Here is an 11930-nt window from a genome sequence, read left to right on the forward strand (position 1 = left end):
GTTCTAAGGCCCCTCCCTTCTCTGACATCCTCTGTTCTAAGGCCCCTCACAGCTCTGACATCCCCTGTTCTAAGGCCCCTCCCAGCCCTGACATTTGGCATTCTTTCTAAAGCCTCTCTTAGCCTTTATATTCTATGATCAAATGAGATAACATGTAAAGTGATTTGACAATTTAAAGGGCTGTGGAACTATTCACTGCTCTTATTCTCTGATGAGTATTTGTGTTCTATGGCCGCAGGGCATGATGTGAATTGCCAGGCTTGCCTGATAAAGTGTAGCAGCTCCTCTGATAAGTGCAGTGAAGGAAATAAAGGTCCTTGTATAAGGGCAGGGAAGGGAGGTGCAGACCTTTATTGAGAGTTCCAGAGTTCAGATCCCACAGTTTCCTGTGGATCCTATCTGGATCCCTTCACTGCAGGAGAGAATGCCACCTCATAGTCCCAATGCACTTACCCAAGGCATCAAAGGCAGGCCTCAGAGAGACGTCCATCCAGCTGTGGAGTGTGGCTGACTCCAGCCTGAATCTCAAGGCTCGAGGATCCTCCTGAGCAGAGAAGTGGAGGCTCAAGCTCTGGGGGTGTGTCTGCCAGCAGGCTTCCAGCTGTGCCCGGATCTCAGCGAAACTGTCAGGCTGCCAGGCACCTTGGTCAGCATAGGCCTTGAAGCAGCTGAGGAACACGACGAGGTCGGCGTCAGAGCCGCCTCTCAGGGCCGTGCCCCGGCCGTAGGAGCCACCCTGAGGAGGAGACAAGAGCAGCCCTTCGATTACCCCAAGCCTGGGGCCCTGAGGTAGACCATGACCTAGACAGCCCCCAAGTCCAATTAGCAAAGGAAAAGAATCCATTAAACAGCTGGCCATTTGGTTTTTTGAGCTCTGAAATTCTGAATGATTTGCCCTAGAGAGGTGGTACTGCATAGACAATTACTATTGTCAAGTTTCTTTGGGTGCAGGTTCATCTATTCCCCTCCCTTAGTCCTCCAGGACATTTGGGTCCAAGTCTGGTGCAATGCTAGATCCAGGGCCATCCCTTAAATATGACAGTTTGGAGTGATCTCTGGAGCAGGGAAGCAACTAAAGTGTTGGCCTCAGAATGAGAAAGACCAGGATTCAAGTCTCACCCCTGACACTTTCTGGCCCTCTCGCCCTGAACAAGTTACCTAATTTCTCAGTGAGAACACTGAATCTTCTAAACTGGTCTTCTAAGGCTAGGAATTGCAGGAGGAAGTTTCCTCCCCAGGGGCTCCCTATATTCATGAAATCAGAGGGCCAGTCTAAGAAAGAGATCAGAACTGGTTGCCAGTGACTCAAAGTGTCAAAAAGCTGTTGCCTGCTTGGCTCTATGAGAACAGAATCACATATAAGAACACATTTTGTTAATGAATTAACCTTTTAGTCATGTCTGACTCTCTGTGACCCCATTTGGGATTTTCTTGGTAGATATAGTAGAGTGGTTTGCCATTTCCTTCTCCAGTTCATTTTACTGAGGCAAATGAGGCCCAGGGTCACACAGCTAGTAAGTATCTGAGGATTTGAATTCAGAAAGATGAATCTTCTTGATTTCAGACCTAGGGCTCTATCCACTATGATACCACCTAGTTGCCCTATTTCATGCGCTTTTCTCTCTCCTCTCTCTCTCTCTCTCTCTCTCTCTCTCTCTCTCTCTATATATATATATATATATATATATACACATATATATATACACACATATACATATATATGTATATATATATACACATATACATATATATGTATATATATATATCTATAGATAGATACATCTCTCTATATCTATACCTATCTATATCTATCTATCTATGGAGAGACAGAGAGAGAAAGAGAGGAGAGAGAGAGAGAGAGAGAGAGAGAGAATGGCTTGTAAAGGTCTCCCCTCAAAGTAGATAGGACAGGCACTTCTTACTTCTCCCTCCACATCCTTCCCTGCCAACTCAACTTGGATGGGCCTCCTAAATGGCTTTCATCTCCATGCAAATATTTGAATGATTAGCAGGAAAGGGGCACCTGGAGGGATCAGTTCTGGGCCCTGAACCCCAGTAGGGACAGCCTGGATCAGACCTTTGTGAGCTATATACCTCCTAAATGCCATTTCTCTGGGCCCCTTAGACTGCAGACCTGCTCCCCGCCTCCCGGCCCCTTCTCACCTTGCTCACCCTTAGCACCCGGATGGTGGGAGAAGATGTTCGGAAGCACTTTTCCCGTAGGCACCTGAAGATAGTTTCTGTGACTTTGCTCATCTGGTCCTGGAAACCTGAGTCCGGTTGGAGAATGTCCTGAATGAACTTATCTAGATCTTTGGCTGGGATGTGGTAGAGAGCCATGTCTGTTCTGTCAGGATAGGCATCTTCAGTACTTCTGCCAGGGCCAGGCTTCCCCTTGGACGACCCTCTGTTTGAGGATCCTGGACATTTAGGGATAGTGTTTTCACAGTTGTCATTACTCCTTGGCATCCCCCTTTCCTTCTCCACTTTATTATTATTTATTTTTCCATCTTCTACTTTAATTTCTGTTCCTGGAGCCAGGAGACCCTAAAAATCCACAAAGAAAGTTTTCTTTTTCAGATTTTCTTGTCTTTGCACACCCTTCACATACATCTCTGCCACCTGCTCCACGCTATTCTCAGTTTTCCTTGTACAGGCTGCTAGAGTACCCTTCCTAAACACCTGAGCTACTCACATCCTTTTCCCATTTTCCAATGGCTCTCAATTGCCTAGAAATACGGTCCAAGTTCCCTTGCCTGGCATTCAAACCTTTTCCAATCTAATTTAATTGATGCTTGCAGACTCATCTCATTCTGTTCTTCTCTCTCGCCAAAGCAGGGCACTCACCAATCTCCTCTCTTACCTCCATGATCCACACAACCCTTTGGATGCCCTCTCTTTCATTCACACTGATTGAAACCCAGTTTTCAAAAGAGTACTTTGCATAGAACCAGACCTTGGAGTGAACTGTGTCTCCACACAGACTAGGAATCAAGAGGCCTGGGTCTGAATCCTGGCTTTACAAAGTCACTGTGTGACTTTGGACAAATCCCTTACCCTCTTGGCTTCATTTTCTCATACAGAAAACGAGGAGTTTGAATTAAAAGAAACCCAAGGCTCTCTCTGTTTTGGATGTTCTAGAAATCTATAAACCTGGGTGAGAATGACTTGGGCTCATCCCCCAGGGATATGGGAGGGGAGTCTTTGGCCTGGTCCTCGGGGAGTGAGGCAAGCCCCTTCCCATGTTCTTTATTGTGCAGGTATTCCATTTCCCACCTCAGCCTTTACACAGGGCATCTCTCAGGCCAACGGAAACACATGCTCTACCTTTTCTTGGCTTCCCTCACTTCCTTTGCTGCTCAGGTCAAGGGCCACTTTCCTCTTCTACACAGATGCTAGCATCCTCCTCAAAATGACCTTGTCTATACTTTGTCTTTTCTTGACTACGTACATGTTGTTTTTCCCAAGGCAGTTGGATTTTACCGCCTTGGAGACAGGCTTTTTTGGTTTTTTATTTTTGAATTCTCAGCAGCTAACATAATAGATACTTAATAAATTCTAATTGAACAAATGAAAATAAGGAATTATTGTGGCTGGAGGCTATCTCTCTAGCTCAAAGTGGCTCTCTCACACTTGTGAACTCACCAGACCATCCCAGGGCTGCACAGGGGAGCCGTCTCCTCGTACAAAGCAGGGACAAGACAAGCTGGATTCAACTTCCTGGGCCAGCAGGTCCCAGTACTGGCCATCCCTATGTCCCACATCCCAAGTGGGATCAGCAGGGTCCAAGATCACAGGCCTAAATTCCCGGTAGATAGAGGGGGTCATTAGCATGAGAAAGAGGACTTCACCATTGAAGACCCCAAGCCAGAGGAGAATCTTAGATTTAAAGCTGAAAGGGGCTTCAGAGGACTTCAAATCCCACCCCATCACTTCACATCGGAGACTGAGCATGGTGGGTACCTGGGTTTCTTGAGCTGGTTTCGTAGGAAAGCCCCAGTGGCTTCATCCTCAAAGCTGTAGTTGACCTCCCAATAGATACAGAGTTCCTGGTATTTCTGGATTAGCCCCAGCACAGTTCGGAAACCTTCAGCAATGCTGAACTTCTCTTTCCCACATCCCTTTTCCCAGGCATAGACTGTTAGGAGCTCCAGGGCATAGACTGGGGGCAGAGATACCTTTGCTGATTGAAGCTTGTCTTGATGAGCCTCTGTGACCTGAATGACCAAAATCAAGAGGAAACTTGGGATTCCTTATCAGGAACTAGGTGGTCCTTAGTCTGTAGTGCCCATATGGTCAGTTATCTTTTCAAACATCTTAAGACCTGCCCCCTTAAGTAGGTGATGGACCCCTCCAGGGCAGGAGCTATATTGTGATAAAGTCAGGTTGAGAGACCAGTAGAGGTTAGCATTAGGGTTAGGTGAAGGACAGGGACGTTGTAGGGTCTGGGTTAGAGACAAGGTAATGGACAGAGATAGGGTGAGGATTTGGGGGGTAGGTAGGCTAACAGTGTCTGGGACCACAGAAAGCAAATGTCATCAACTCATCCCCCAGGGGTGCTAGCATCCTAGTTAGATGAGAGATCTGCCTTTAGAAGGTGCCCAGTATAGACAGGGCTTCCAAGGGTGGCAGCGACCATACAGGAAGGCACAATAGGTGAAAGGAGGGGGAGGAGTCTTACACACCAGATGGTACCAGTGCTTCACTAAGAGAATCAAATGCTTCAGCTTGCAGGGGCGAATGTTGATGAAGTTCCTTCTGAGCTCGGTGAAACAGGCAGTGTATGTGCCAGCTGGGGAGCCACAGCTAATAAGGTCTGCATAAACCTGGGGGCTGGGCTTGGAGTCAGAGCTGAGCTGTCCTGCAAGGAAACGAAACCAATGTTGCTTGATCTCGTGTCCTGCCCAGTGCCAGGCATACAACCGAGAACACATGGGTCCTGGTCACAATGGGTTCTGTCCATACAGCAAGGATGGCCTGTAGGAAGCCCTTCACTTCAAAGAAGGCTCACTAGAAATCTAGAACCTTAAAGCTTGGGAATTGTCTCCTAGGCTCTCACTTTACAGATGAGGATACTGAGGTCCAGCCCTTTCCCTTCATTATTGATGGAATCACAGAAGTTTCCAAATAACTTTCTTAATCAGCTTGAGAGGACTCTGGAGGCTTGAGCACTGGATGGATGAAAGTAAGCTGTGACATCACACAGGAAGCATCTTGTGATCGTGCAAGGGAATCTGCCCCATACCTCTGTCTATACCTACGAGAGTGAGGCTAGTGACTTTGCACAGACCTGCTTCACTTAAATTCGCTTCACTTGCAAGTCAAGACATCACCCTCCTGATGTCAGTGGTCCTCTTTGAGAAGGAAGGATGAACAACAGTGAATAGCCCAGCTGGAGAAAATACAGAGACCTGGAAAAACCTGGCTAGATACGAGTGTGGAAGCAGCTTTAAGGAATATGACCCTTCTTAATAGCAAGCACCCTAGCATAGCCAGGATGGCTGCTAGCACAGGTTCTTTGATCTGCTTTTCTAGGAAAGGCTGCTCAAAAAGGGGTTAACAATCCTACTTTTAATGACATTCACTAGTCCAGGGGAAGTGTCAGCACCCTGAATGTCAGAGAAAATACAAGCACAGAAATTAGCATAAAGACCAACAGACAAGGCTCTTAACTGCTTGAACCAAAGCAATATTGCTATATATTTTATATACACCACTGGATTGAGAAAGACTTTACTTCTGAGCAGTGGGGGTCTGAACGTATAGCTACTCAGAGTCTTGACCAGGGAATTGCAAGGTCCTTCTCATAAGCAAACCTCCAAAGCAAAATATCAATTCAGAGTATATATACACTTCTCAGAGCCAGAAGGTGTCACAACCCTGGAGACTCAGTGCCTAACTAGAAATTAGCAAAAGGTGTGAAAGCCTTCCTACAAGCAAGCCTCCCCTAAGCAAGCTCCTCCTTAGGCAAGTCCCTCCCCCAATGGGCTCCATGTGAGGCCTATTAATGTGTGGGGAAGATCTTCATATCCAATTAACATTATATCCTTGTTGCAGGGAAGAAGTCAGAGATAGACTTAGGATGTGAAAGTCCAGCTAAGTGGCCCAGCCTGTAGAGGTGATGTGCCCAAGCAGAACTTTGTGAGGCCCCTACAAAGAGAGAAGGGTCTTCCAGGTACTTCAGGACCAGAAATAATGAATTACCTTTGCCATATGTGCCAAACAGAAGCCTTATGACCCTTCTCCTGTAAGACACTGTGTGTACTTGTGGGAGTGTATAGCCCTGGTGTTGCAGGTAGTGGTGGGGGCCAACATTTTGTACCAAGCTTTCTTCATATCCCATCTTTAGTAAAAATAGAATTCAGTAGAAGGAGTAGCTATCGATAGGGTTATCCCTAGAATTCAAGAGTAACAGTCACCCTCTGGGGACCCAACTTTTGGGTGCAAGTTAGGGGACTAGTCCAGAGCAGGTATTACAATGGGATGAGAATCCTTTTCTCCTGGAAACCTTTCCACTGTTTCACACGATAGAGCTGGGGAGGGGATTTATCTGAGGGGTGTCATTATGCAGTTAGGTGGTGCAATGGATAGAGAGTGGATCACAGAGTCAGGAAGATCTGAATTCTAATCCTGCCTCAGTGATTTATGAGCTGTGTGACCTTGGGCAAATCCCTTAATCTCTGTGCCTCAGGATCCTCATCTGTAAAATGGGGGTATTAATGGAGCCCATCTCCCAGGGTTGTTGTGAGTTTCAAATGAGTGTATAAAGCACTTTGTAAACTAATGAGATATATCAATTCTAGCTACCCATTATACATGACATCAGTTAATGAGGGTCCAGGTCATGGAAGAGGAAGTAGAAGGTTTACCAGTCTCCTCTCTAAGGAATCTCCAAGTGGATCTCGCCACTCTTCCAGGGTTAGGCTCACTCTCACCTAGGGCATCGAAGGCAGGCCTCAGAGAGACGTCCATCCAGCTGTGGAGTGTGGCTGACTCCAGCCTGAATCTCAAGGCTCGAGGATCCTCCTGAGCAGAGAAGTGGAGGCTCAAGCTCTGGGGGTGTGTCTGCCAGCAGGCTTCCAGCTGTGCCCGGATCTCAGCGAAACTGTCAGGCTGCCAGGCACCTTGGTCAGCATAGGCCTTGAAGCAGCTGAGGAACACGACGAGGTCAGCATCAGAGCCACCTCTCAGGGCCGTTCCCCAGCCGTAGGAGCCACCCTGGGAAGGAGACAAGAGCAGCCCTGATGTGATGGGATCTTGGATCTATATAGAGTTGCAAGGGATTCTTGAGAGGCAGTGTGGTACAGTGGGCAAAGTCCTAGATTTGGAGATATTGGATCTGGGTTCAAATCTCCTTTGACTCACCTATCTGTGTGACTTTAGGCAATCTGCTTCCTTGTTCTAGCCTCAGTTTCCCTTTCTTTAATGTGAGAGAGTTGGCCTAGATGACCTCTCAGGCCCCTTTCTGTTCTAAATCTATAATTCTATTGATCTAGCCCAACCTCTCTTAGCATATAGAAGAAGAAACTGAATGTCAGAGAAGAGCAGTGACTCTTCTATTCCTTACACAAATATTAAGTTTCAGAACTCAGTGCCACGTTGCAGTGGTACCCTGGGTGCCATATTGCCTGGCTCTTACATCTGTGCAGTAACAGGTTATTTTCAAGATGGTTCTGGCTTCAGCCCTTTTGAGGTAGGCAGGCATCATCATCCCTGTTTTACAAATGGGGAAACTGAGTCCCAGATTGGGGAAGTGATTTGCTCAGAGACTGTAGGTTCTAATCCTTTGCCTTGCCACTATGCACTGGTGGGGCCTTGGATCAGCTCCCTTGCATGTCAGTTTCCCAGTTAATTATATGAAGGGTTGGCCTAAATGATCTCTAAGCACCCTCCTAGCTCAAACATTCTGTGCATCACATCTCTGTCCAGAACCCAGCTCAGAGCTCTTTCTGCCATCCCATGGAAAGGATTGTGTCTTTCATTCCCTTCTACCAACTTGAATCCAATCTTACCAGTTCTACCTTTGTGACGTTTTCCCTACCTGTATTCCCCCCTACACTCACAATGTTACTGCCCTAGGTCAGATCCCCATCACCTCTTACCTGGACTGTTGCAATAACCTTCCAACTGGTCTCTCTCTCTCTGCCTCAAGACTCTCCCTGCTCCAATCCATTCTCCACACAGCTGCCAAAGTGTACAGGTCTGACCTGTCATTCCCCAGCTCCAGAGTGTTCAGTGAGTCCCTATTGCCTCTAGATCTATTACAAATTCTCTTGGGCATTTAAAGCCCTTTCCAGCCTGGCTCCTCACTGCCTTTCCAGATTTAATGTAAATGACTCTTTTCTGTGTCCACACCAGATTATTTGTTTTCTCTCAATTTTGTACTGCCTATCCCACATTCCTGGAAAGCTGTCCCTTAGAATACTTAGATTTCTTTTTTTCAATTCAATTTAACAAACATTTATTAAGCCCCTACTATGTGCCAGGCACTGTGCTAAGATCCAACGCCACCTCCTCCTGGAAGCCTTCCCTGACCTCTCCCCAGGGGTAGTGCTATCCCCACCTCCCTACACCCTCAAATCACTACGTGTTTACTTTTGAAATATTTTTGTATTTTGACGTTTTCTTCAATAGATATCCTTAGCGCCTACCACAGTGCCTGGCACATAGTAGGTGCTTAAGAAGTGTTTGTCTATTGATGGATTATTCCTATGGGTCTGAGGCTCCCAGTTTCCAAAGGTCTTCCAGATATTGCCCTCTTGTCCCAGGTCCCCCACCTGTCATCTTCCTGGAGGGAGGAACTCCAGCCTCACTCACCTTAATGACTTTCATCACCCGGACCCTGGAAGTGGAATTCTGGAAACACTTCTCCCGCAACACCTTGCAAATGGTGTTCACTGCTTGGCTCACCTGATCCAGGAAGCCTTTCTGTGGTGTGAGATTATCCTGGACAAACTTGTCCAGGGCCCTGACGGGCGTCTGGTACAGACCCATGGCTCCAATTACAGCAGGTAGGGTTCCCAGATGGCTTTAAGAGGAAGCTGTCCCTCACTCAGATCATAGCCCGGCTAATACTCTGCTTCAGTTCCGTTCTCCATGGGTGGCTGAGTGCCAAAGGCAGCCTCAAATCTCATTGGCTCATGGGGGAGGAAGGATTGCCAGCCCTCTACGCTAGTTTCGTTTCCTCTAAAGGGCAAGTCTTGCAGTCAGAAAGAACTCAGAAATTGGAACCCAGAGGGAGAGGCGGGGGTGGAGGGAAGGAAGAGATGGCAAAGGAGGGGAGGACAGTGTCCCCAACGAGACTGCCTCAGAGAGGGGTGACTGAAACCAACCTCACCTCCCTTGCAGCGGCTCTCCCCTTCCCGGGCAGCTCCAAACCTATGGCATGCAGGAAATTGCTGTTTCTTCCCCTTTTCTTTCATTCTACATTTTTCCCATCTCCTTTACTTTCGATTTCCCTTTCCACCTGGACCTTTCCTCAGCTTCCCACTGCCCTACTCTTCTTTCCCTCTGGGTGAAACCCTAACCCTTCCTGCTCTCAAATTCTGCCCCCACACTCTGCCCATCCCTGCCCCCAAACCTAGAGATGTCACAGGTTCATGTATCCCACTCCATCTCTGAGTCCTTAGAGAAAAGCGAAGTCAAACCAGCCGACAAAGGGACTGAATCTTGACAGGACACCCATAATCCTCCTCTCATGGTTGTGGAGGAGGGTAGATTTGATCCCCTGTTCTTTGGAACCAGGACTGATCATTGTAATCAGTCAGAAGCTGGCTGCCTATGAGGGTTGTTTTTATTTATGTCATTATAGTAGTTATCACGTACATTGTTATCTTGGTTTTGCATTTTTGTCTGACCAATCTGGTACAGTGGAAAGATCATGGGGCTTGAAGTCAAGAGAGACCAGGGGTATAAATCTTGCCTCAGATCCTTATTCATTGTGTGACTGTGGGTAAGTCACTTAACTTCCATCTGCCTCAGTTTCCTCATCTGTAAAATAGGAATTATAAAAGCACCTGCCTCCCAGGGTTGTTAGGAGCATCAAATGAGATAACATATGCAACAATGCTTTGCAAACCTTAAAGCATTGTATTATTATTATAATTACTACAGAACAGGTAGGTTTACAGTGCAGAATGCTGGGCCTGGAGTCAGGAAGACTCATCTTCCTGAGTTCAAATCTGGTCTCAGACAATTCCTAGTTGTTTGACCTTGGGCAAGTCATTTAACCCTGTTTGTCTCGGTTTCCTCATCTGTAAAAGGAGCTGGAGAAGGAAATGGCAAACCCCTCCAGTATCCCTTCTCAAGAAAACCCCACAAGGGGTCAAGCAAGAGTTGGACATGACTGAAAAGGAACTCAATTATTTCCATTAATATTAATTATTCAGTCCCTTCACTTTGTACTTGAGGAAACCAAAGGGGCTGAAGAGAGCTTTGCAGGAGGTTACAATAGCAGGACCAGGGCTGGATCTTCCAGTTCCTGACTGTTATTTCTTTATGACAACTCACTGGTCTTTCTCTTTCTCAGCCGTTTTATTATTAAATTATCAATATTTGCTAATAATAATGACGATATCCAGCATTGATGTAGCGCTTTAAGGTTTGCAAAGCATTTTAAGAATATTGTCTCACTTGAGTCTCAAAACCACCCTGGGAGGTATGGGCTATGACTACCCCCATTTCATAGATGAGGAAACGAAGGCAGGCAGAGATGGAGTGACTTGTTAAAGGTCACACAGCAAGCAACTGAGTCAAGATTTGAACTCGTGTCTCCTTTACTTCAGGTCCATCACTCTAACCATTATACCATCTTCTCTTCGTAAAATTTTTTTCTTTCTGTGTTTTGTTTTCATATCACATTCATATCCCTTTCTCACCTACTTCGTGAGCCATGTCTTCTAAAAAGAAAAGATAAAAAAAGAAGAAGAAAAGCGGTCAACACCATCAACACCCTGCCCCCCTCCCCCCACCATGAAAGGAGAAAGGTTCATTTTTTTTCTGTTCTTCCCTGGGTCCAAGCTACACTTTTTCCTCTTAATAATATGACTCGCACACATATAACTATATCTGATTGCTTCCTGTCTCAGGGAGGGGGGAGGGAAGAGAGAGAAGGAGGGATAGAATTTTGTAGGATCATAGATTTAGAGCTGAAAGAGACCTTTGGGGCCATGCCATCCAACCCCCTCATTTTAGATTTTTGTTGCTGTGGTTCAGTCCTGACTCTCTGTGACCCCATTTGGGGTTTTCTTGGCAAAGGTACCAAACTGATTTCCCATTTCCTTCCCCGGTTCATTTTACAGATGAGGAAACTGAGGCAAACGGGGTTAAGTGACTTGCCCAAGATCACACAGGTAGTAAGTATCTGAGGTCTGATTTAAACTCAGGAAGATGAGTCTTTCTGACTCCAAGCCCAGGGCTCTATCCACTGTACCAGCTATCTGCCGTATCACATGGTTAGCTCATCAGAATCAGCCACAGAAGATCTACACATATCTAATCTCTCCAAGATGCTTTCTCTCCATGTGATCATGATTCTCCTAGAAGTAAGCTGTACTTATGGAGAGACATCATCCCAGACACTCTGTGCATGTCCCAGACCCTGACTACATGTTTTCCATAAAATTGGTTTCCTTTGAAATCCTATAGATTTTCCTTTGTGCATTTAAAAATATAATTCTAAGAAGGCTTCACCAAATTGCCAATGGAGTCCAGGACTCCAAAAATTTTAAGAATCTTAGACATAAAACATGATCATTTGAGGTGAGGGTGGGGTGGGACATGAACAGCTAGGAAGGTCAGGAAAAGCTGCCTGTAAGAAGAGGCAGGTCAACCCAGCCTTGGAGGAACCCAGGGATTCTCAGAGGGAGAAGGGGGAAGGGAGCATATGCCGGGCATGTGTTTTCCTTTGTAATACTTACTTGACCCATTTT

General features: G+C 46.4%; 2 protein-coding genes across 2 annotated transcripts in view; both read right to left on the reverse strand.

Annotated features, from left to right (window-relative positions):
* Positions 1-2425, reverse strand: part of LOC118853324 — a 65506-nt gene extending 63081 nt beyond the window's left edge. Inside the window, 2 exon segments of the mRNA XM_036763370.1 lie at positions 454-736; positions 2164-2425. Coding sequence (XP_036619265.1) covers positions 454-736; positions 2164-2340 — 460 coding nt within the window. The 5' untranslated portion in view covers positions 2341-2425.
* A 53-nt stretch (positions 2426-2478) lies between these two features.
* LOC118853399 (2'-5'-oligoadenylate synthase 3-like) lies at positions 2479-8994 on the reverse strand (the record flags this gene model as incomplete). The annotated part of the gene is made up of 6 exons (XM_036763497.1): positions 8818-8994; positions 6936-7218; positions 4686-4861; positions 3964-4217; positions 3646-3799; positions 2479-2547 (listed from the first exon to the last, which is right to left on the reverse strand). Coding segments are annotated over exons 1-6 (1113 nt in total), but the record flags the coding sequence as incomplete, so codon positions are not given.
* Positions 8995-11930: the final 2936 nt, after the last annotated feature.

This window comes from Trichosurus vulpecula, chromosome 1 (genome assembly GCF_011100635.1).
Source record: "Trichosurus vulpecula isolate mTriVul1 chromosome 1, mTriVul1.pri, whole genome shotgun sequence".
Classification (NCBI taxonomy): Eukaryota; Metazoa; Chordata; class Mammalia; order Diprotodontia; family Phalangeridae; genus Trichosurus; species Trichosurus vulpecula.